This window comes from Equus asinus, chromosome 1 (assembly GCF_041296235.1).
Source record: "Equus asinus isolate D_3611 breed Donkey chromosome 1, EquAss-T2T_v2, whole genome shotgun sequence".
Classification (NCBI taxonomy): Eukaryota; Metazoa; Chordata; class Mammalia; order Perissodactyla; family Equidae; genus Equus; species Equus asinus.
Genome location: NC_091790.1, coordinates 36,781,177 through 36,805,854, shown reverse-complemented (window position 1 = coordinate 36,805,854; position 24,678 = coordinate 36,781,177). Strand labels below are relative to the sequence as shown.

Genomic DNA, 24,678 nt, shown 5'->3' with positions numbered 1-24,678 from the left:
TGCTATTTGCTACAAATAAACATCTTGACTGTCAAGAGGCTGCCTGTTTCGTATTTGCATGAGCTAAGCTAATTGTTTTTTTCCCTCTGCTTTGTTAAGTGATAGTTCCGTCTTGTTTTTTTCACAGATCGTTACAGTAAGTTGGATCAAGGGAAGTGAGCTTAAGTAAAATACCTGTCAATCTATGTTGCTGCTCTGCAGATAGTTCTGGAAAATGTCTTGGTAGGGAGCAGAGAATGAGTTTTAAATTTCATCTTTGGCTTTCCATTATGCATGCCACTCCTTAGGCCACATCACTCTGTATAATTAAGAACTGACTGTATGTTCCATAGAGACACAGCCTGTAATCATTGGCTCTGATCTGCAGTTGTCATTTAACCCAGGTTAAAATAGAAGTAGAAGCTGGGCCATTTTTTACCTTCTTCTGCTCAATTCCAGGTAGATTTTTGTTTTGAACTACTGTAAAATGTTTGTGCAATATTGTCAATGGTGAGCACACTGGTATGTCACTGGTAACGTGACATTTACTGCTTATAAATAGAAAAGGATGCCTTCCTCATTAAGCCATGCCCTGGGATTCTATCACTTGCAGTTGGCCACATCATACATACAATTTTCTATTTTTTTCTGTTTGTACATTTTGTAGGGACTTTGGCATTTTAAAAACAGAGTACAATTGGGGGCAAATTAGAGAAAATATTTGTTAATGCTAATTGAGTCTACCTTTCGCTAATGACTAGCTTATAGTTTCGATTTCATGAATATTCAACTTTCTCCTTGATCTCTCCACTTATATTTTATTGTTCTACATCTCAAACTGTGGCCACTTTTGTCTTGTGTTCAACAACCTGAATCACACCTCTGTGGGACTCAAAGAGGCATGGTGATTCAACTCATCGCTGTAAGTAGTGCTACACCTGAGCCATCGAAGTACTTTGCTTCTAAATTTCTCCAAGAAAGGAAATTTCGTGATTTGGCTCAAATGTAACTTCCTCTCTTTGAGAAGCTTGCTTTGTCTCCTCCTTGCATCACTTCGTCTCTTCTATAGTGTTTTGGGCAAATCATTCATTCATTCAACAAACACTGAATGACTTTTGATTAATGTCTTTCTCCCTCCAAGTTGAGAACCTGACGGAGGGTAACATGATCTGTGTTTGTTTAGCACTGCATCATCTGTACATATACATTATATGCATTGAACAACTTTTTACCATTGAACAAAGACTTTGCTAAACAATTTTTGATAACTGCCACCACTAGCACCTGAATTGAGTCTAAAATTCTCCTTCTGGAAATCAGATTGTCTGCATTGTGACTTCTTGGACCTTTGAAAGTGGGTGGTAATACTGTGTTTTGTATTGTTTGATTAACCTTCTATCTACTTGTCTTTATCTTTGAAATCTTTTAAAAGGAAGATAAATTACATTTATAATAGAAAGCATAAGCTCTATTTTTAAAAAGTAAAATGCTTGTTTTTGGTTGTAATCAAGTAACTCCGTAGGGAAAAACAATATCACCTTTAGCCATTTCTTCTTTAGTCAAATCAGTTGCTTTTATATTTCCCTGTAGGGCTGATCTTAAAAGGTTGAAGTTGCTGCTGCAGCTTGCCTGTGAGATCTATTCACATTCTCGATCTCGTTCTAAAGTTGTAGAGTAGGGAGAGGAATTGTATTTGAGTAATACACTGACTAATATGGACAAACAATGCACTTTTTAAACCCAGTCTCCACCAAAAGTAGGTAAACACCAATCAGAATTCATCCTCTCAAAATCCTGACCTCAGAATTTCCTAAGAAATGTGAACCTAAAGGAATTCTTTGCTTTTGATCTTCTTTTTCTGGTTCTCATTCCAAGGCTACTGGTCTTACATTTTAAATGGAAGACAACGGAGTCATACAGGCTCAGGATGGAAGGTGTGTTGAAGGACACCCAGTGTGGATGCTCACTGGATAATTGAGTCCGTTGGCAACATCCTAGTAAAGCCTTCATCTAGCCTATTCTTGGAAACCTCCAGTTATCCAGTGCATCATTTCCTTCGGTAGCAGATTCTATCTTTGTTGTCAGCTTTGACTATTACAAACTGCTTCCTTATACTGAACTCTAACTACTCATGGTTTCCATATATTTCTTCTATTTTGTCATTTGGGCTCATAAAGAGCAAGTCGAACCCATCTCTCTTAGTCAGTTTCGGCTGCTGTAACAGAAATACCATAGACTGGGTAGCTTAACCAACAAACGTTCATTTTTCACAGTTTTGGAGGTTGGGAAGTCCAAGACCGAGGTGCTGGCAGAGCCAGTGTCTGGTGAGGGGCTGCTTCCTGGCTTGCAGACGGCTGTCTTCTCAAGTCCTCACATGGTAAAGAGAGCTAGCTAGCTCTCTAGGCTTTTCTTATAAGGACACTAATTCCATTTATAAGGGCTCCACCCTCCTGACTTAATCACCTCCTAAAGGCCCCACCTCCAGCTACCATCACATTGGCGGTTAGCTTTCAACAGATGAATTTTGGGGAGACACAAACATTCAGACCATAGCACCATCTGAGACCATAACAGCCCATCTGAGAAGGATGCTCTTGTTTCCTCTGAGTCTTCCTTTCTCTAGGCTAACCCCTCTTAGTTCCTCAGCTGTTCTCTGTGTTCCCTGATTTCATGCCCCTTCACCATCCTTGCTACTCTAATCTGAATAGATTTGTTTTCCTTATATGTACAGCATTCAGCAATGAGTGTGCTACTCCAGATGTGCTCTGATGAGCTGAGACTAGAGTGTGAGTGTCGTTTCCCTTCATTCAGATATTATAATCTCATTAACAGTTGAAATGCCTGACTAAAGACAGTGGCAGTTCAGATGCAACTGTTCTTCTCATCTGATCTAGTTTACCTCTACATGCCCTTCAATTTGTCTACTTTATCGACAATGGATAAAACTTTAAAACTCCGTTAGCTGAAAGGAAAAATCTTCATTTTAGAGCCAGGATCTCAAGTCATACTTAATAGATAATGGTCTTGCATAAGTTCATTAACCTCTCTAAGTAGGAGTTCCCCAATATTTACCTTACAAGATCATTGTGAGGACTAAATTAGTTGTCAATTGGATATAAAGTGCTTAAAACACATGGTGAGTGCTCAGTGGGCATTAGTGAAAATAATCTTTGCTATTATTACTTATTCTGAGTTCTGGGAAATGCTTCTTTTAGTACTGAACAGATAGGAAGGATCTGTGGCTTCATTATATTTTTAAAGTGTCATCTAATAAATATAATCTAGACCTAAAAGAATAAAAGTTATGTATAGAAACTTCATAGCCATACACTTGTCCAAACTCCTTGACAAATTATTAAAAAATAGAGCAAAGTTCTGACATTAATTATTCATTTGTTGTAAAGTGGTAGAACTGGGGATATGTTATAAAGAGTGTTTACATCTCGTGTCTTTAACAGAAAACATCATTGTATTAACTTTTTACCAAAATGATGATTACTTTCTTATAAATCTAAGACCTCTTTCTGTCTAACCTATCTTGGAAAGATTGACATTTTTCAAAATATAGAAGCTTGTATTAATTTTTGTCTTTTTAAGTGTTTGTTTTGGCCGATATGCTTCAGCACCACAGCCTGTCCTTTTCCAGATTAAGATGCTGAGCCGAAACCCAAAAGAATCACTACCAAAGAGATGGGGTTCTCCCTCTCCCCTGTAATTTAGTTAGTGAGAACCACAGCTGGGTAAACCTGTGGAGGGAAATTATTTTCAACGATTTAAAAATTTTTATATTAGGAAAAGAGAACTACATTTGTGAAAATCTTAGAACCAAGTAAACTGCTTGAGGTTCTTGGGTCGATTCCTGAGGTGATGGGGTACAGCTTAGTAGCAGTGAAAGACTTGCTGAGCACCCGTGGGATCTAGGGGCTGTCAGAGACATGTCGGAGAAGTTATTTCTCTTTAATGTCTTCCCTTAAGAGGTCTAATTGGATGATAAAGATGTTTACGAAATGCTTTTTTAAGATGCTTTTTAAATTTACTATTAAAAGAATATTCATCGCAAAAGCAGTCTTTGATGCTACGCCATATGGCAAGAATAACTAATTTTTATAATTCTGTTCTTTTTATAGCATCTGTTACGCACACACACACACAAATGCGCACACTCACAAATGGTTTGTCAGACCCAGCTTGTGCTGTCTCACAAAAGCCTATTGTTAAATTTTCAGGAGTTTTATCAGCCGCTTGATGTTAGACAAGTAGCTTGAAATTCACCATGGTGGTGGTATTTACACCATGGAAATTGGTAAATACTGTAAATCAAAGCCTTTTTTCCCCCCTTCTTGGACAGCTGGTTGTTAAACTCTTACCACCTTACTGGTGCACCAAAGTATTTCTTTAAAGAAAATAAAGGCTATTAGCATTGACGATGGTTTTAGTATGAAAGTTTACGTGGAAAAAAAAAAACCTGGTTTTTTTAATCTGTATTCTCAGGGATACGGAAAGACCGAAGAGGAGGGAGAATGTTGAAACACAAGCGCCAGAGAGATGATGGGGAGGGCAGGAATGAAGCGGGGCCCTCTGGAGACAGGAGGCCTGCCAACTTTTGGCCAAGCCCTCTGTTGATTAAACACACGAAGAAGAACAGCCCCATCTTGTCCCTGACAGCCGAGCAGATGATCAGTGCCTTGTTGGATGCCGAGCCCCCCGTCCTCTATTCCGAGTACGATGCCACCAGACCATTTAACGAGGCTTCCATGATGGGTTTGCTAACCAACCTCGCAGACAGGGAGCTGGTTCACATGATCAACTGGGCAAAGAGAGTGCCAGGTAAGAATACAAAGCTCAACTTTTATTTTAAGAGGCAATAGATATTCATGAACTAATTGTGATGTCGTGGGAGAAATAGTGGGAAACAACAACTTGTTATCTAATTGGTTTCAAGGTTACATCACAATTTGTTAATTTTCAGTATCAATACACTGTAATTCTCCTGGAAATTAAGAAATGATGTTTTAAAATCATAATCTAGAGGGTTAAAGTCTTTAACCTGACATTATTTATTTTTAACTCATTCTCCAAAAAGTCTGGGATGGACACTATATAATAAATGCATTTAATATTACATGTTCACAGTGTCAGGAATTTTTGACACTAGATCTGTGCTCTACAAATTTTTAATATTGAGGACTTTTGTTCAAAACACCTCAATTAGTAATAAACAGTTTTACCTTAACGTATTTTCTTTTAAGGTATTTATGAACTAAAGAGATAATAGAAGGGTTCTTTCCATCGTTTCATTCTTTATTGAATTCTAATTATTACTCAACCATCTATTCTTAATATTTTATGAGAAAGGTAATACAGTAGAAAAATAAATTAGTTTCTCATCCCTGAGAGGAGTTTGTAGAAAGATATGGTGGCTGAAATGACACTTGGTCCTTCAGTTGATTCTCTCAGACCTGAAGTTCCTATAAAACTTGACTGTTGGTCTCTTTGTTTGGGGAGAACTCTAGTTATTATGGAAACAAGACTAGAAAATGACCTTCTCCATCCCCCAACATGTCCATTCAGGAGCTAACATAGATGAGCCAACGCAAGAGGAAGTTAGATCTTTTTTTGGGCTTATAGATCAAATGAGTAATGGATTTAGACAGAGAGCTTCTCATCTGGTTTCTTTTAATAGGTGATATTAATTATTACCTATGAAGCATGGGATTTTTTTATTAAACCAAATAAATGTGGAGTGTTGTACTTGTATTTCAAAGTTCACCAATCTGTTATAGGCCAAGTGAACATATATCTGGCCTTAGAGACTACTTCATGTATTTGCATATATTAACATAAAAACATGTGGTCATTTGAATAAGGAGCCGGTGATGTTGTGATCCAGACTTGGTAGAGGGCATCCATTTGGGTAGTGGAGATTGGGTTATATGGAAACATGGAGACTAACAGGCATATTTAGATTTTCAGGGTTAGTCCAACTGGCAAGTAAAAACTCCTAGCTATCTTTGCAATTGAGAGTTTTATTGAGCTCTTACCTATGTTAGCATTCTCATGTGAAGCAGATCTATGATAAGCAAATATTGGAATCTAAATGTAACGTGGTTGTAGGTTTTAGCTTTATGTTTGTTATAGCCTTTCTTTTTTTTGCTGAGGAAGATTCACCCTAAGCTAACATCTGTTGCCCATCTTCCTCTTTTTGCTTGAGGAAGATTGGCCCTGAGCTAACATCTGTCATCAGTGTTCATCTATTTTGTATGTGGGTCGCTGCTGTAGTGTGACCACTGATGAATGGTGTAGGTCCACACCTGGGAACCAAATCCAGGCTGCCAAAGTGGAGCATGCAGAACCTAACCACTAGGCAACCAGGCAAGCCCCATGCCTTTTTTAAAAAAATGCTTTGGGAGAAGAGAAAAAAACAAACAAATGACAACTAATGGCCATATCCCTGAGAACTAACTTTTGGTTGCTAAGTTTTTTTGTCCTATAAGTATATATTTTCCCTCAAGAAGTCTTGATGATATTAGTTCCAGAGCATTGCTGAACTCAGATGTCTATTTCTTATACATATCAATACATTCCTATCATGACGTTTTTGTAATTATAAAAATTTGAAACAACTTGAAAACAATTGAAACAACTTGAAAAACTTTGAAACAAATTGAAAAAATTGAAACAACTGGATTTAAGCTCAAATATGTTACCAGTGGGTGATGAATTCATGGTAACAATCTTCCAAATTTAAGAATAAAATGGAGGCAGAAATCAAGAGAAGGAAAATGCCATGTCCTTGCCTAGTCATCTCATTGTTAAACCCAGAACTAAACACAGTTATGGTAATGAGATGTGTAGCAAAACCACTCTATAATTTGATTATGTTAGTTTAAAAGACTTGAGTGATTCTAAAATCCTTGGGCCAAACTATATCTTGTTGCTTGATGGTTTTTTAAAAAAAGATTGAAATTACATATGTGCGTGGGTGTGTACTATAGGAATACAGCTGTTATAAATCAAAAGCCTCCTTGTATGACCAAGTAGAATAAAATTAGTCATTGATTTCAAAAAGATGAAAAATGAGGGAAGAAAAACGTCTCCTGGAAAAACCTTGAAGATGACTATCAAGCTTTTCAGAAAAATTGACAAAGTCACATTTTGAAAAGCTTTCATGTATCCACATATCATCTGTCATTTAAAAAAATAGCCCACATTGAAAATCTAATATAGACAATATTACATTTATGTGGTAATAGAGAATAATAATGGTAGTAATTTTAAAAAGAAGGAATAGGAGACATCATTAGCAAGAAGAAGAGCACGAAAGCCAGTTCTAGAAGTACCTGGAATAAGCTAGATGATACAAAAGCCAGCATGGGACATTTGGATAATCTTCAGAATTGCTATCAACAGAACAGAAATTGTGAATTGACTTCAGTTTTTAAATTTTAGCTTTATTGAGGAATAACTGACAGATGAAGTTCTAAGATACTTGCAGTGTACATCATGGTGATTTGATATATGTATCCACCGTGAAAGGATTCCTCCTATCTAATTAATTAGCACATCCATCACCTCACACGTTTATCTTTTTTTGGTGAGGACATTTAAATTCTACTCTCTTAGCAAATTTCAATTATCCAACACAATGTTGTCAACTATAGTCGCCATATTTCACATTAGATCCTCAGAGTTTATTCATCTTATAACTGAAAGTTTGTACCTTTTTACCAACCTCTCCCTATTTCCCCCATCCCCCAGCCCCTGGCAACCACTTTTCTACTCTCTGTTTCTCTGAGTTGTACTTCTTTTTAGATTCCACATAAAAGTGGTACCATCCAATATTAATCTTCCTTGTCTGGCTTATTTCACTTAGTATAATGCCCTGAAGATCCATCCATGTTGTCACAAATGGCAAGAGTTTTTTTTTTTTTCTCATGGCTGAATATTCCCTTCTATGTGTAACCACCACATCTTCCTTATCCATTTATCTGTTGACAGACATTTAGGTTGTTTCTAAATCTTGGCTATTGTGAATAATGTTGCAGTGTACCTAGGAGTGCAGCTGTCTCTTCCATATCCTGTTTTCATTTACTTTGGTTATATACCTGAAAGTGAAATTGCTGGATCATGTGGTAGTTCTAGTTTTATTTTTATTTTTTTGAGGAGGATTAATCCTGAGCTAACATCCACCACTAATCCTCCCCTTTTTGCTGAAGAAGATTGGCCCTGAGCTAACATTCATGCCCATCTTCCTCTACTTTATATGTGGGTCGCCTGCCACAGCATGGCTTCATAAGCGGTGCATAGGTCTGTGTCCAGTATCCGAACCGGCAAACCCTGGGCCACCGAAGCAGAATGTGTGAACTTAACCGCTGTGCTACCGGCTGGCCCCTCTAGTTTTAATTTTTTGAGGAACCTTCAGACTGTTTTCCATAGTGTCTGCACCAGTTTGCATTCCTATTGACAGTGCAAAAGGGTTCTCTTTTCTCCACATCCTCACCAACACTTGTTATTTCCTTTCTGATGACATTCTAATAGGTGTGAGGTGCTATCTCATTTGTGGTTTTGATTTGTATTTTCCTGATGATTAGTGATGTTGAGCGCCTTTTCATGTACTTGTTGGCCATCTGCATGTCTTCTTTGGAAAAATGTATATTCAGTTTATTTTTTAATCAGATTGTTTATTTTTTGCTATTGAGTTGTATGAGTTCTTTACGTATTTTGGATGTTAACTCCTTAATCAGATACATGATTTGCAAATATTATTTCCCATTTGGTAGGTTGCTTTTTCATTTTGTTGATGGTTTCCTTTGCTCTGCAGAAGGTTTTTAGTTTGATGTAGTCCCATTTGTTGGTTTTTGCTTTTGTTGCCTTTGCTTTTGGCGTCAAATCCAGAAAAGTCATCATCAAGACTGATGTCAAGGAGCTTACCTGCTATGATTCGTTCTAGGAGTTTTACTGTTTCAAGTCTAGATTCAAGTCCTTAATCCATTTTGAGTTGATTTTGGTGTGTGGTACAAGATAATGTTCTAGTTTCTTCTTTTCCCCACTTTTTTTTCAATTTCTGTGTGACCTTATAGCTGAAGTGAGTCCCTTGTAGGCAGCATATAGATAGGTCTTATTTTTATCCATTCAGCCACTCTGTGTCTTTTGATAGAGAATTTAGTACCTTTACATTTAAATTAATTATTCATAGATATGGACTTACTATTGCCATTTTGTTAATTGTTTTCTGGCTGTTATGTGATTCCTTTGTTCTTCTTCTCGTCTCTCACTTTCTTCCTTTGTGACATGATGATTTTTCTGTAGTAGTATGCTTAGAGGTTTTTTTGCTTTATCTTCTGTAGCTACTATAGATTTCTGCTTTGTGGTTACCATGAAGCTTACATAAAATATCTTATTTATAACAGTCTATTTTAAGCCAATAACTTTGAACACAACATGCTGAAGCTCTACATTTTTATCCCTCCCCTTTATGTTTTTAATGTCACAATTTACATCTCTTTACCTTATGTATCCATTAACAAATTATTGTTATAGTTATTTTTTATACTTTTATATTTTAATATTCATACCAGATTTGTAAGTGATTTACCCACCAACATTACAACATTAGAGTATTCTGAATTTAACTATATATTTACCTTCACCAGTGAGATTTATACTTTCATACGTTTTGCTGTTGCTGATTAGCATCCTTTCATTTCAACTTGAAGAATTCCCTTGAACATTTCTTGTAAGGCTGGTCTAGTAATGATGAACTCCTTCAGCTTTTACTTGTCTGGAAATTCTTTCTCTCTCTTTCAATTCTGAAGGACAACTTTGCTACGTAGAGTATTCTTGGTTGGCAATTTTTTTCTTCCAGCACTTTAAATATATCATCTCACTTCCATCTGGTCTAAAGAGTTTCTACTGAAAAATCTGCTGATAGTCTTATAGAGGTTCAATTGTATGTAACAAGTTGTTTTTCTCTTGCTGCTTTTAAGATTCTCTCCTTGTCCTTAACTTTTGACAATTTAATTATAACATGTCTTGGTATGAGTTTCTTTGGATTCATTTTATTTGGATCCCTCTGGGCTTCTGGGATATGGATGTGAATTCTTTCCTCAGACTAGGGAAGTTTTCAGCCATTATTTCTTTGAATAAGCTTTCTTCCCCTTTCTCTTCTCCTCCTGGGATTCTGGTTTTGTTGTTGTTGTTGTTGTTTTTGGTGAGGAAGATTTGCCCTGAGCTAACATCTGTTGCCAGTCTTCTTCTTTTTTACTTGAGAAAGATTTGCCCTGAGCTAACATCTGTGCCAGTCTTTCTCTATTTTGTATGTGGGTCACTGCCAGAGCATGGCCACTGATGAGTGGTCTAGTTCCATGCCCGAGAACCAAACCAGGGCTGCAGAAGGAGAGTACACTGAACTTAACCACTAGGCCATGGGGCCAGCCCCTGAGATCCCTTTAATGCATGTATTATCCACTTGATGGTGTGCCATAAAACCCTTAAGCTATTTTCACTCTTTTTCATTCTTTTCCCTTTTTGCTCCTCTGATTGGGTGAATGCCACTACTCTGTCTTCTAGTTCACTGATCCTTTCTTCTGCTTGATCTAGTCTGATGCTGCACTCTTCTATTAATTTTTTTCCAGTTCAGATAATGTATTCTTCAGCTCTGTGATTTCTGTTTGGTACTTTCTTACATTTTCTCTCTCTTTGTTGAAATTTTCACTTTGTTCATATATTGTTCTCCTAACCTCAGTAAGCATCTTTATAATTATTATTTTGAACTCTTAATCAGGTAAATCACTTATGTCCATTTTATTAAGATCTGCTTCTGGAACTTTTTCTTCTTCTTTTATTTGGATCATATTCCTTTGTCTTTTTTATTTGCGTTGACTCTCTGTGTTGGTTTCTGTGTGTTATAAAACAGTCACCACTGCCAGTCTTCACAGAGTGGCCTTGTATGGGAGATGAACCTGTAAATCTTTGTGATTGTCAAAGCCAGCTTCTCTGTTTTTAATGGATCCAAGTAGTTGAGGGTGTACAAAGACCTGTCAGTGTCCCAAAGGGGAGGATCTCGGTCAGCACCTAGATGCAGGCTAATTGGTAGCTGGACACTCAGGAAACAGCTTTTAAAGTATGCAGCTAGATCTCTTTTGGGTAAAGACTGGGAGATGCACGTTTTTGTCTGCTCCTTCTGCACTGAGCCCTGAGGGGATAGGTGGTTAAAAATTGTTTCTTTGCCACAGTTCTATGGGACTGGTGAATGCAGGCCCCACTGGCCACCAGAGCCAGAGGATCAAAAGATGCATCCCCTGGGTGGCAGCCTCAAAAGCCTGAGTGCCAGACATGTACAAGCTCCTTCCAGGGTGACATTGGTAATTTAAAGTGGGCTACAGGGAAAATGAGGAGCTGGTGTCTGCTGGCCTCACTGGTCTACAGGGAGTATCACGGTCAGCCCCTAGATGGTGCGAATTTAGAAGCTTGACCCTCAGGTAGCAGCTTTTAAGGTATGTTAATAGGTCTTTTTCAGGGAAAGACTGAGAGATGGGAATTTGTGTCCACTCCCTCTGTGCTGAGGTTGAGAAGGATAGCCACGGTGAGTCCTTGTGATCCCGCTAGGAATAGTTTTTTTGTTATAGTCTTGTGTGTCCCATTGTCTTTCAGAGCTAGGTGTTTTGGGAGCTTGTCCCTTGGGTGGAAATCTTAAAAATTAGAGTGCTAGATATTGGATCCAAATCCTTCACTCCACAGGGAGAAGCTGGGAGTTGTGAATTCCCTCCTGAGTGTATGTTGCTGTGCCAGGGGTGGAGTTTATGGCAAGAGTGTGTCTCAGACTCTCCTACTCATTTTGATGTGGGTATTTTCTTGTTTGCCTGATATGGAGGAACCACTCAGGTAGTTTCTAGATTTCTTTCAGAAAGAATTGCTCTGTGTGTAGTTGTAGATTTTGTACGTCTGTGGGAGGAGGTGAGTTCAAGAGCCTCCTATGTCACCATCTTGGACCTGACCCCTCAACTTACTTCATTTGGAATGAGAATTTTAATAAAAATAATAAATATATTAGACTATTTTAGTAGTTCTAGGAATATTTTTTACTAACAGAATATTGTCAGAATTTTCAAATGTTGGTGACTATAAGTTGAGTTTTTCTTTCTCTTAACAGCTGGGCTATACTTTTTGATTTTATATATGTCTTTACTCAGAATCAAGATGTGAAGAGCATTAGGCATCATACTAGTGCAATGGTCAAGTTCCAGTCTATGAAGTACTTATATTAAACCTAGCTAAAGACCACATCAAGAAATTTGTTGTTTTTCTTCATAACTTAAAAACAACAGTGGCACAAAAATTATAAAACCTATCTACCCAGCTGTGGCAAGGAATGCTTTTTTATAACACATGTTACATATCTGCTTTTTGATATCTAACTATAGAGAAGGCTTTTCTCTTTATTGTTTGGTCTAAAATTCGTTAATCTTTAGGAAGCATTTTATGTAATCTTTCCTTGAATGAAGATTTAGTTTTAAAAGAGTCAGATTATTAAATCTTAATTTACTATTATACTATCCATGGTGAAACTCATCAATAAATGTAACATGATTTAGCTGAAGTTCAAAAAAGAAAAAATATGGCTGCAAAAGTTGTTATATTTTTAATTTCTGCATATCACTCAATTGCATCATTGACTGCCTGATTCTTAGTTTCAGTGTTAATGAAGTACATTTGATTTTTGTGTCCCCAGAAGCTTGAATTGCATCATGAAACTATTACTTTGATTTATTAAAAATTATGCGGTTTCCAAAATTCATTATAATTTTGTGTACCTCAAGGGGAATTTCATACTTCAAGTTCGTGTTGTAATTCTATCTATTTCAATGACTATTTGGGTAAATAGCTGGCCCTGGGCTTTTTATTGCCTTTTAAAAATTGAGAACTAGAAGCCTGACAGCCTTGCTGACCACTGGGTGCAGATCTTGGAGGGTGTGCTGAAGGAGAAGTGACCTTTCTTCTTTCCCTTTCCTGCCCAAGTCCCTTTCTACTCAACACCAGGAGTCTCCTCTTCCTTCTGAGCCCAGACTCTCCACCATTTTACTTTGGGTTCCCTCCTTGCTCAATTTTGGCGCCAGGGGGAGAGGCTCCAGTGTTTTTGGAAATGTCTCCCATCAACCCCAAGCTCAATTTTCTCCAAAGCCTCTTGTGTTGTCTCCAAGGGTGTGTGGTTGTCTTAGCCATTCCAGGGCTCAAGGCTTCTTCTGCCTCTGTGTTCACCAGGAATTTAGTAATTATCTTTCCTGACATGAATGCTCAGCAGCCTTGTTCAAATTAGCAATGAACAGAGCTCAGGAAATGCTTATTGAATGAATGAATAAATGAACGAATGAAAGGTAGCTTTCAAAACTCCTGATTTTAAGAAATCTCTGAGCCCTGTTAGAACTCAATTTTTCCACAAAGTAGAAGTGATCTTTAAGGCTATGATGTTCCTCTTTTTTGCCTCTCTTCAGAATCCACCTGCTGTTGTTACATCTCTCTAGCAGCTGCCTCAGTGAGGCTCATCTCCAACCTTTCTTTTGTAAGGGGCAGAGCAATACTCAGATGCACGTCCAGAGCTTGAGCTCATGGGACTTTAACAGGCTTCACTTGGCTATCAGCACATTAGTTTCACTTAGTGAGTATAATTTAAAACTTAAAATGAGTAGCGACAAGGGGACAGGGAAAGGGTACAATATTCCAGTCTGGCAATTGGGATCATCTTCAGGGAACACATTCTACTCTGGGATGTTCCTGTGGATCTCAGGGACTCAGCAAGACAACCCAGTACTTTGAGTCCCAACCTATAATCAGATCAGTGGACCCTGCTCTCAGGCTGTCATGGTGTTCCAGCCTGTTTTGGCGTGGGCTGGTGATGAAAGGTAAGGTGACATGGAAGTATGGGTGACATCCTGAAAAGGTGTCAGATACGTATGTTTAAGGGTAAGATTTATAATTTGGATTTTGCAACCATTCCTTAATAAGAATCTCGAGACTGGGTTAGAATTGCCCTGGCCTGACTGGTGGCAGCCCCTCTGGGCCGGCAATCTAGAGATTTCTTTGGAGTTCTCCATTTTTAATTCAGCCCTACCTGACTTCACTGCTCCTGTGGAAGCTCTGGTTGAAACCTAAGGAAAGCAGCTACTTCCTTGATTTTTCTTTCACATCTAACTTTGAAGATCTTATAGATTCTTGTTGGCTCAGATGCTATTAAGCCTTAAAAATTCTTTTCTCATCTTGAGAGTATTTGAGAAACATGCCCCATCTGGGCCTATTTGCCCCACCCTTCTCAGGGTTTTGTTTCAGCGAGGCTGGGTCAGGGCCCCAGAATCTGCATGTTTATCTTGAGCTCAGTGGGCAACGTGTGGTCCTGCGTGTCCCCAGGTCACCCCATGGCCTGTGGCTCTGCTATCCAGGGGGGATTTGCCATAGAGAATGACAGTTTTTTGTAACTATTTATGTGCTAAACAGGTATGTTACTATTGAAGTCCGTTGAAGTGGGTTGAATTGTGTCCTACCAAAAAGATATGTTGAAATCTTAACCCCTAGTACCTCAGAGTGTCATTTTATTTGGAAATAGGGTCCTCATAGAGGTAATCAAGTTCAAATAAGGTCATTAGGGTGGGCTCTAAGCCTTATAAAGAGGAGAAATTTGGACAGAAAGATAGACATGCACAGAGGAAAGATGATGTGAACACTCAAAGGGAGAAGACAGCCGTGCGATTGGAGCGATGCGTCTCCAAGCCAGGGAATGCCAAGGGCTCCCAGCAAACACCAGAAACTAGAAAAGGCAAGAAAGGAGCTTCCCCTCGAGGCTGCAGAGAGAGCATGACCCTGCTGATAACTTGATTTCAGACTTCTAGCCTCCAGAACTATGAGGCAATACATTTCTGTTGTTCTAAGCCACCCTATATGATAGCCCTAGGAAACGAATACAAGTGGTATAAAAAATAAAAAATGCTTGTATTTTTGAGGCAAAAGAAATAAGAAACTTTTGAATTAAGGAGGCTAGCTTGGCTCACTTAGTGTAGGTTTGGCTAATCATTTACTCTCATATTTTCTCTTCTCTGCTTGCCCAAGTGGTTCACTGAACTTCTGGCTTTGAAGTTGAACAGTTTAACAGTTCCATGCATCTACCTGGCAAATAACTTAAAAAAAATTTTAATGCGCAGAAGAACATTTTTATCTGGTAGTTTAATAGTTTCCCTTTTTACATTTATATCTTTGATCCATTTGAATTCATTCTGGTATACAGTGTGAGGTGTGGCTCCAACATTGTTTTATACAGATGGCTGCACAGTTGTTTCAATTCCATTTGTTGAACAGCCTCCTACAGAGGTATTTTTAAGGCTTCTTTTACAGTTGACCTTCCAAGTTCACTCTTTGCTAAGAGCTTTAAAAGTAGAGCAATGGATGTGACCCATTGGTTTACAAGTTTGGTTATTTTTCCCAATTCTGAAATCAAAAAGAAAAAAGAAAACAAGTGATTTATCCACAGATTATAAATTTTGCCTAATTTATAATGACTGAATATGTAGTGTGATTAGTCTGTCTTGTGTAGATGTATTTCATAACATCCCCATTAATCTTAGAAATAGGAGGCAAAAGTTCATGAGACTTGATACATGTTGAAAAGACCAAGGCTGGGAGGACGTAATTGGGTGAGTTACCATTCAATATCCCCAGGACAGAAAAGTGGTTCCCAGGAGAGAAAAAGAAGGATGTACCAGGCTTCTCCTCTCTTTTCTCATCTGTTGTAGCCGTCTCCCAGATGCTCCAGTACTCAACCCTGAGTGCTCCTGCCGCTTTTAACCAACTTGAAAAGTTAGTCCCCTCGGAGCTTCAGCTGTTCACTTTTAGGCTCGTGATTTCCAGATTTCATTCTGTAGGTTCCAAACACCTAAATATTCAGTTCCCACTTTCAGCTGCCCACAGACCACCAGTTAAATATCACACTTCCCCCAACATATCTGAAACCAAATGAGCCATTTTCCCTCTCTTACCCCTTACAGCAAACTCATTTGTTTCTCCTGATCCACTCCATTTCTGCCAGGGGCTCCACCTTTCTTTTTTATCCAACTTTGGAATCATCTTTTTGTCTGGCTCTATCTTCATGATGTACCATCAGTTCTTCCTCCTCAACATCTCTAGATTTTGGCTTTGTTTCTGTTCCTGGTCCACATCCTCATTGCTTTCCAAGATTGAGTTAGTATAATATCCTCCTAGCTTTTTATTTTATTTTTGAGGAAGATTAGCCCTGAGCTAACATCTGCTGCCAATCCTTCTCTTTTTACTGAGAAAGACTGTCCCTGAGCTAACATCCATGCCCATCTTCCTTTACTTTATACGTGGGACGCGTGCCACAGCATGGCTTGACAAGTGGTGCATAGGTCCATACCTGGGATCTGAACCTGCGAACCCCGGGCTGCTGAAGAGGAATGTGCGAACTTAACCGCTGTGCCACAGGGCCAGCCCCTCCTAGTTGGTCTTCTTGGTTCTAGCTTCTCCTCCCTTCAATTCATCCTACTCATCACCACCAGAGTAATAGCTGTGAATCATCATTTCAGAATGCTTCACTCCCTGTGTCAGTTTCCTATGGCTGCAGTAACAATGTTTCACAAACTAGCTGGCTTAAAACAACAGAGATTTACTCCCTCACAGTTCTGGAGGCTAGGCATCTGAAATCAAGGGGTCAATAGGGCCGTGCTCTCTCTGAAGGCTCCACGGGAGAATCCTTCCTTCCCTCTTTCCACCTCCTCGCGTCTCCTGCCTATGCTTGGCGTTTCTTGGCTTGCAGATGCATTTCTCCAACCTCTACATCTGTTGTCATGTGATGTTCTCCCCTTTTGTCTGTGTCCAAATTTCTCTCTTCTTATAAGGATGCCAATCATATTGGATTGATATAATTTAGTATGACCTCATATTACTTGATTACATCTGTAAAGACCTTATTTTCAAATAACTTCATATTCACAAATTCTGGGTGGATACAAATTTTAGGGGAGACAACTATTCAACCAGAAATTTGGCAGTGGACTTTATTATCTAACTTAGTAATGGCTTTTACAGATGAATGATAATGTCCTTCAAAGCCTAAGATGCAGTCCTAGATTAAGCTTTTTAGAAGGACCCTTGGGAAGGACGTTTGTAGAAAAGCTACTCATCAACTTGTTCTCTCCCATCTTACTTGATTCTACTTTCCAACATGATCTCCTTACCCCACCCCCTCCCCCTGCCATTCTTCCCTTCATACAACGTGTTCATGTTATCTTTCTTTTGCTTGAATCCCTGCATCTCCCTCTCTCTTTCAATTCTGTGGTCATTTTTCCCCTGCTAAATGGTCACCTCAACTTCTACTTCCCTTCTGAAACTTCAAACTACTTTAACCTGTATAATCTTGAATTGAGTTTGCCATCACAGGACAGCTAGCCCTTGGTCCAGAGTGTCTTGTTGGATATATACTGCTGAACTAAATCACCTGGGGTCTAAAACACAGTGACAACTCTTCAACTTTACTCTTATTTCACTAATGGTGGATTTATTGCTGGATAATTCATTTATACAATGCTTGAATTTCTTCTGTTAGGTGGAAAGATGAATAGTTTTTTTTTGGCTGGGTATCTATTTTTGTCCAAGAGACTGTCAAAGGTGAAGTATTTCTAAAATGTGAGTTTGACTTACTTAAGCCAGAAACTTGTTCTTTAAAAGTTGTATATGTGCCAAATGAATTTATATTAAATGAATCACATTTTAAGTGTAGTAAGGGTGTCTTTCATTTAAATGAAACCTACTACAGATATTTATGTGAAGTGAGCATTCTTTTGACAAAACAAAGATTCTCCTCCTTTTTATTGAAATATGATTCTTCACAAATTGAGATTTCTTAATGTTATGACCCTTTGGACCGGCTATAGTATAGCTGCGTTCTCAGAATGACCCTGAAACTGTATGGCTTCCCCAAGATGCATGTGACTGACTTTCTGAGTGACTGCACTTTATCTGCTGGCTTAATCTATTCTGTATCTGGATGCCTGGAGTCTGTTTACTCCTGATGGAGGTATCTTTAGACCTGCTGTGGCCTTAGCCTCTGTGTGTCCTAACCATCAACATGGCCAAACTGAAGTCCTGACTTCCCTGCTCTACAATGGAGGTTACACCTCCGTAACGTAAGATGTTAGTTTTCTTTAGGGAGTTGAAGACCAGAGAGCTGCAAAGGGAAGAGAAAATCAGTATTGACTCTAATGAGACCCAAGTAAGCGGAGCCATAAAAAACAGTGAGAACCTTGGAAGCATTCTCAGTATTGGAGTAGAATTAAAAGAGGAGAATTCACCTATTTCCTATACAACTCCCTGTATAACTAATAATTTCTAAACTCACTAAATTGATTTGAAATTTGTTTCATACCACCTCTATGTTATTGTTTTCTTTCACAGGAACCAGAGAGCACTAATTGATAGGTTTGCACTGTAGTCCTTACATTAGACTACAGTCTAAACTGACTGTTTATTTTTGGCACAATCACTACTTCTCTTCCCTCACCCCACACCCTAGACCTAACTCTCAAATACTTATGTTAAGCATTTTTCTTGTTAATGTGACAATAAATCCACTGCTTCCAGCAAGTGGTTAAACATTGAAGCAGACGGGAAAGTATTAATATGAGGCTAGATATAACATAGATATACGTTCTTTTTCTCTAAATCAAATACTTGCTTTCCCAGAGAAGGCAGTGTAACTATTCTCTTAAGGTGATTCACTGCTGCAAGGAAATAGTCATTAGGTAAATAGATGCCCACTCTATACCCCTGCGGTTGTACAGAGGATGGGGAATTAGAAAAAGTACAGCAGGAAAGTCCTTTTATTGCTTATCTTATTTTAACATGAACAGTAAGTTAGATACAACCTTGAGGTTGTTTATGTTTAATTTTAAACTCACCTGAGTCACCACAAGCTGCTTGGTGTTTTGTTCATCTTTTTCAAAAGGTTAAGTGACAGAATTAACTGTTCCTGGTCAGAGAATCTTAGGGTTTCAATTTTGCTACTTAGGGTTTCAATTTTGTTGCCTTGGTTACTAAACTGTGCCTTGCAGTTTGCTTCACTTTGAATGGGTACTTCCCGCGGGAACATTCTCCCTTGTAAGTAAATTGCTTAATGTGTTAAAATCTAAGGTCTGTTTAAAAGTTCTTGAGTCAAATTCACCATGATTTAGTTTAAAAAAACAAATGGCCTTGTCCTTTTGGTCTAGGATTTATCACTTAGTTGCCCCTAGCAGAGCCCTTAACACAATCACATGAAAAATTAGAAGCGTGATGGCTAAATAAAGGTGAAACTTAATAAAATTATGCCAGTGCCCTTCTTTAGAGGAAATTAAGCTTTCTCTTTGTACTATAGCATGTGTTTATTATGTGACCATTTTATAAACACAGAATCTAATAAAATGGTGGGCAGTTCCCTTCTTTGGAGGGTATTAAAAGTCTCTCTTCATAGAATAATGTGTCACATAATAACATTTGATTCTTTTTACCTGGTCAAGATGTTTGCCTAAATTCATTTAGGGTGTTTGAAAAGCATATTTGAAAACTAGCAGATAAATGCTATGAATTTAAAAACTCATTCAAGGCCTTGAACTGTGGAAGGATATTTTCTAAAGTATGCATTCAAGTTATATCCGGCAGTGGTTTTCTTCTTCTATCAATAAGGCAGAAATGGGATATAATCAGATTTGGTTTTTCTTTATTGCTGTACATAATTCAGTGATATAAACTGAGAAATATATTGCCCCTTCCTAAAGAGATCTTGAATTTCCCCAAACTGGGATCTAGAACAATGTGCCTTTATTCTGGGTCTGTGGGTGTGGAAGGCTCCGCTGAGACTGGTTATGAAAGGCTTCCAATATAAAGATGTATAATCAAATATTCAGTTATTATCTAATAAATGTGTATTAAGACATATGGCTCCCAATCTTCATGTGATCAGAAAGATCTACTTAAATATCTTTAATTTTCTTGCCTAACAAGTAGCAGACTACTTTGACAGAATCTTTAGCGTGAAAGTGATTGTCATAACATATTGACAAGGAGATCTGATTGGTGGTTACCAGGGAAAAGGGGGGGGGAGGGCACAAAGGGGGAAGAGGTGTACCCACAACATGACTAACAATAATGTACAACTGAAATCTCACAAGGTTGTAATCTATCATAACATTAATAAAAAAAAAACTGGAAAATGATTATTAGCTTAGTCAACCAATTTCTGATTTGTCTGCACTATTTTTAATAAGTACAACTTAAGACTGTATCCTAGAAGCCACATTTTTTAAAGGGAAGTACATTCTGGAGATGGATAGTGGTGATGGTTGCACAATATTGTGAATGTACTTAGTGACACTGAGCTGTACATTTAAAACATGGTTAAAATGGCAAATTTTATGTCGTGTATATTTTACAACAATAAAAAACAGATATAATGCTTTATATGTGAAAAGGAAACACGCATTGCATGGCAAAAAAGTAATAGATAAAAATAACACTAAATTCAGAGGTCATTTCTCTTGTCTAAAACTTTGAATTTGAATTTTAGATAATAATATAAACATATGGCAAGAAGATAAATTGATAAACCAATGAGGTGGGGTGGAATAATGACATAGAAGCAGGTTATATCTCAAGCTCCTGTAGAGTCTTTTATAATAAGAGCACAAACTGTGTCATTCATTTAACAGTTGTTTAATGAGTTCCTTCTAGGTACTAGATGCTGTTCCATGTGTGGGAATGTACTAGAAACAAAACTGACACAATTCCTGCCTTCAAGGAACTTCCATTCTACCATGTTTGTTACCACATGAGGAATGTGAATGCAGTTATTGTGGTTTGCCCATTTTATACATGAAGAAGTAGAAGCAGAGCTGAGTTTAGTAATTTATCTGTCGCAAATAGTAGCTAACTATGTGTCAGGCGCTGTTCTAAGCATTTTACCTGTATTAAATCAGCAGAGTGCTTTTATTGTCACCATTTTGTGGATGACGAAACTCAGGCACAGAGAGGTTAACAATAGAGTTGTTTAGCATTAGGGACACAATTTGAATTCTAGAAGTTTCCTTTGTGAAAATCTTAGAGTAGGCTAAAAGAGTGGTTGCACATTTTTAAAGAGTTGTACCATTTTATTGTTACTTGATTTTTTTAGAAAACCTTCTCCTCTCCCTTTCCTACCATATGACACAGACCTCACTAAGAGGATCTGTGTATTCCAGTGATTTAAGAGCATGACCTCTGTCTTTGGATGACCCAAGCCCATAGTAAGTATTCAATAAATATTGACTATTATTGAAGTTGTTGATATAATGAATTTTTAGTCTAATTTTTGACTATTTTGTAACTGTACAATGAAATCATGAGATAACCTGGCGCTTTGCAAAACTAAGCTAGAAATCAGTTTTTCAAATGCATTTTAAATTCAGCACATGTATTTCTTTTTACTTGTATTGTGTGGTCTGTCTTTATGCTTTTATGCTTTTTTTTCTAAATAATCTTATTGCCTTAACCAAAACTAATTGAGATTTGATTGGTGTTTCTTTGCTTTTGTTTTGTTTTGTTTTTACATGTTATTACAACAAAGAAAAAAACATTTCTTTTTTTTTTTTAAAGAAGTTAGAATCCCCTCAAGAGTAATTTTTTGTGTGTGTGTGAGGCAGATTGGCCCTGAGCTAACGTCTGTTATTTTTCTCTCACATAAAATAAATCTAGACTTCTTTTCTGGGCAGTCTGGCTAACTAACCCAGTGCTCTCAAGGCCATTGCATGATGTTGCTTTACTTTGAAATTTAGAAAGTATTCCAGGATGTTGCAGTTGGGCATCATGAGCATCAATTATTATTCTATGTTCTGTGAAAATTTTGGCCATTTATACTATTTGACTGTTGGGATTCTGTACACATGAGGTTGTACTGTGTGCATATGTCAAACGATGTATGCTAGAGATCAAATTACGCATACTCATGCTCAACTCTGAGAACAGTTCTTGTAGTGAAGGAAAATTTTCTCTATGTCGGGGAACATGGTCTGAGCACAAGTGGTGAAAAATATTACATACTTGTCTTCAGAAGGCACCACTACTTTAAGTCCTAGAACCCAGCGTCAGGGCCAGTTGAGAGCCAACAGCTTCAGCGAACTGAAGTTTTTGCATCACTTCTGCTTTTGCTCCTGTTTAGGATTCAAAGATGATGAATTTGAAGTGGAATTTACTGCTTCTATTGGAAGAAACAAAGTTTCTATAAGCATGTGTGTGTGAGTGTGTGTGGTTAGATGCATTTCATGCATCTTCAGGAAGTGCCGCCATTAGCAAGGAGGGTGGGCCAGGGGGAGAGGAGAGTAGGAGGGCATGTGGCGCCAGGACTGGCATCACTCAGGGGCTCCAGAATCACTCGCCTAAGTGTATAAATGTCACCCCCACCAATGTATGGAATGGTCATCTTAGGACCGAAATGTTCAGCAGGAAATGCCCCCTCTTCAACCTCTATCTACTCAGGTTTAGAGCTTGGCTTGTTTCTTCCATCTTTGTTTGAATCATTTCATTAATCAACCTTGGTGACAGCTCGCTTCGTCATCTGTGAAAGCTTAAACTCTTAATTGTTAGGAATCACTGGTGCAGCACACACCTCTCCCTGCCCGTGAACAACCTCAAATGCTGACTTTCTCACGAGTTTTTCTTTTTTTAAAAAAAAGTTTCTTAGGTTAAATAATCACAGCCTCATTTCTTGTCTCTCCGCTCCCTCCTGATCGTATCTTTTCTCAGTCTCTATGCTCCATATTCCCATGTGTCTGAAGTGTCCCCATGGCAGTGCTGTGCTGTAGTTGGCTCCTATCTAGTGACCAGCTCTTGAGGGACCTGCAACCCTGAGAGATTGCAAAGCTGGGTTGGGGGAATTCTTGGAGCATGGGTGGTGAATCTGAGACCCATGAACCCACGGGGCTTGACACGTACTGCAATATGTCTCAACCTTTTTTTCATTATTGCCCCCCCAAGTAGAAACTTTCTAGAACAATACCTGGAATATAAAGATACTTATTAAATATTTGTTGAATGTTGCATGATTAATAAAGTACAAATTCGGTCTATGCATGACGCATCCCAGTATTTTTGGTTATTATGTGTTTTTTCAATTAACACTCACTAAAAGGACATTAACTTATGGATGTGTTTAGGGGAGGGGCTAGACATAAGTCCTCAGACTTTACTGATGTTTGAATGGAGTCTCTGCACTTAAAAAGTGTGGAGAAACACTGCCCTAATGAGCCTGTAGTATGGTTGGAAACGGCAGCTACCAATTCATTGATTGCTTTGTTCATTCCACAGTTTTCACTGAGCATGCTAGAAGCCCAGCACTGTTCTGAGTGCTTGGGATATAGCAAGCCCTACCTCTCTGGTGCTTAACATTCTAGTGGAGGAGACAGAAAAAAACCAAACATCATGAATCAGTAAATTATCTACATTTGGAAGATGACAGATACTGTGCACCAAGGAAAACAAGAGCTGGAGACAAGGGAGCAGGAATGCTGGGGTGGGGAGGGATCAGGTTAGAGTATGCCCCATGGAGACAGCATTTGAGCAACACTTGACGGAGGAAGTGAGAGAGTTAGCCATGTGGAAGGAACAGCATTCCAGGCAAAGGGTCCAGCAAGTACAGAGTCTTGAAAGCAAGAGAAGTTCTGGAATATTCTAAGAATACGAAGGAGGCCAGTGTGACTAAAGCAAGTGGAGGCAGGAGTGGGAGAAGATGTGGTGAGAGAGGAGGGAGAAGGGGAGATCATTTGAGTCCCTGTGGCAACTACGATTTTGGCTTTTGTTCTGAGAGAAATGGAGACTCATGCAGGACTTTGAGAGACATATTGTGACTCACGTTACAAATGTCCACTTTGGCTTGCTGGTTTGAGAAGAGACTCAAAGGGGGCTGTGGATTGAGGTGGGGACAGCAGTTAGGAGACCACTGCAGTAAAGTAGGTGAGAAATGAGGAATTGATGGTAGCTCTGACCAGGGTGGTAATAGAATGGCGGTAAGGAGTGGTCACATCTTGACGTAGAGCTGACAGGATTTTCCTGATGGGCTGGGTGTAGAATGTGAGAGAAAGAACAGAGTCAAGGATGACTCCGCTTATTTTAGCCTGAACAATTAGAAGGTGGAGTTGTCAACAACTGATGTAAGAAAGTCTACAGGTAGAAATTTGGGGTGGGGGAAAGTCAGTTCAGTTCTGGCCATGTTGAGTTTGAGATGTTTTCAGACAATCCAAGTGGAGATGTCTGTGATTTGGGAATGAGTCTGGATTTGATATAATGTCACATGTCCTCAGCATGGAGGTGATGAAATCACTAAGGGAGTGAGTATAAAGAGAAAAGAGAAGGAGACCAGTGTTTTTATACTTCTTTACCTTTATCTTACATATCTACTCTATTGTTAGATTATATCACTTTTTCTTAACATCTAGAAATTATCAGACACCTGAAAAAAGTGGAGAGAATGGGATAATTCCCTCCAACCTGCTTGTGTATATATGTGTGAGTATTTTAAAGAAAGCCTCAGACATAATATTTCGGAGGGAAAAAACATAAATACCTCAGTATATATCTCTACCAGAGAAGGACATTTTAAAATATGGCCCCATACCATAACTATATTTAACAGTAAAATAA

The 24,678-nt window shown here is 38.4% G+C and overlaps 1 protein-coding gene across 11 annotated transcripts in view; it reads left to right on the top strand.

The window, feature by feature from the left end:
• ESR1 (estrogen receptor 1) overlaps window positions 1-24,678 on the top strand; it is a 346,504-nt gene that overhangs the window by 200,538 nt on the left and 121,288 nt on the right. For 9 of the 11 annotated variants that reach the window (XM_070489139.1, XM_070489019.1, XM_070489347.1 and 6 more), the window contains one exon: window positions 4,471-4,806. The exons of the other annotated variants lie outside the window; for them this stretch is intronic. In XM_070489139.1, coding sequence (XP_070345240.1) covers window positions 4,471-4,806 — 336 coding nt within the window. The remainder of the gene's footprint in view (window positions 1-4,470; window positions 4,807-24,678) is intronic. 11 annotated transcript variants of the gene reach the window in all.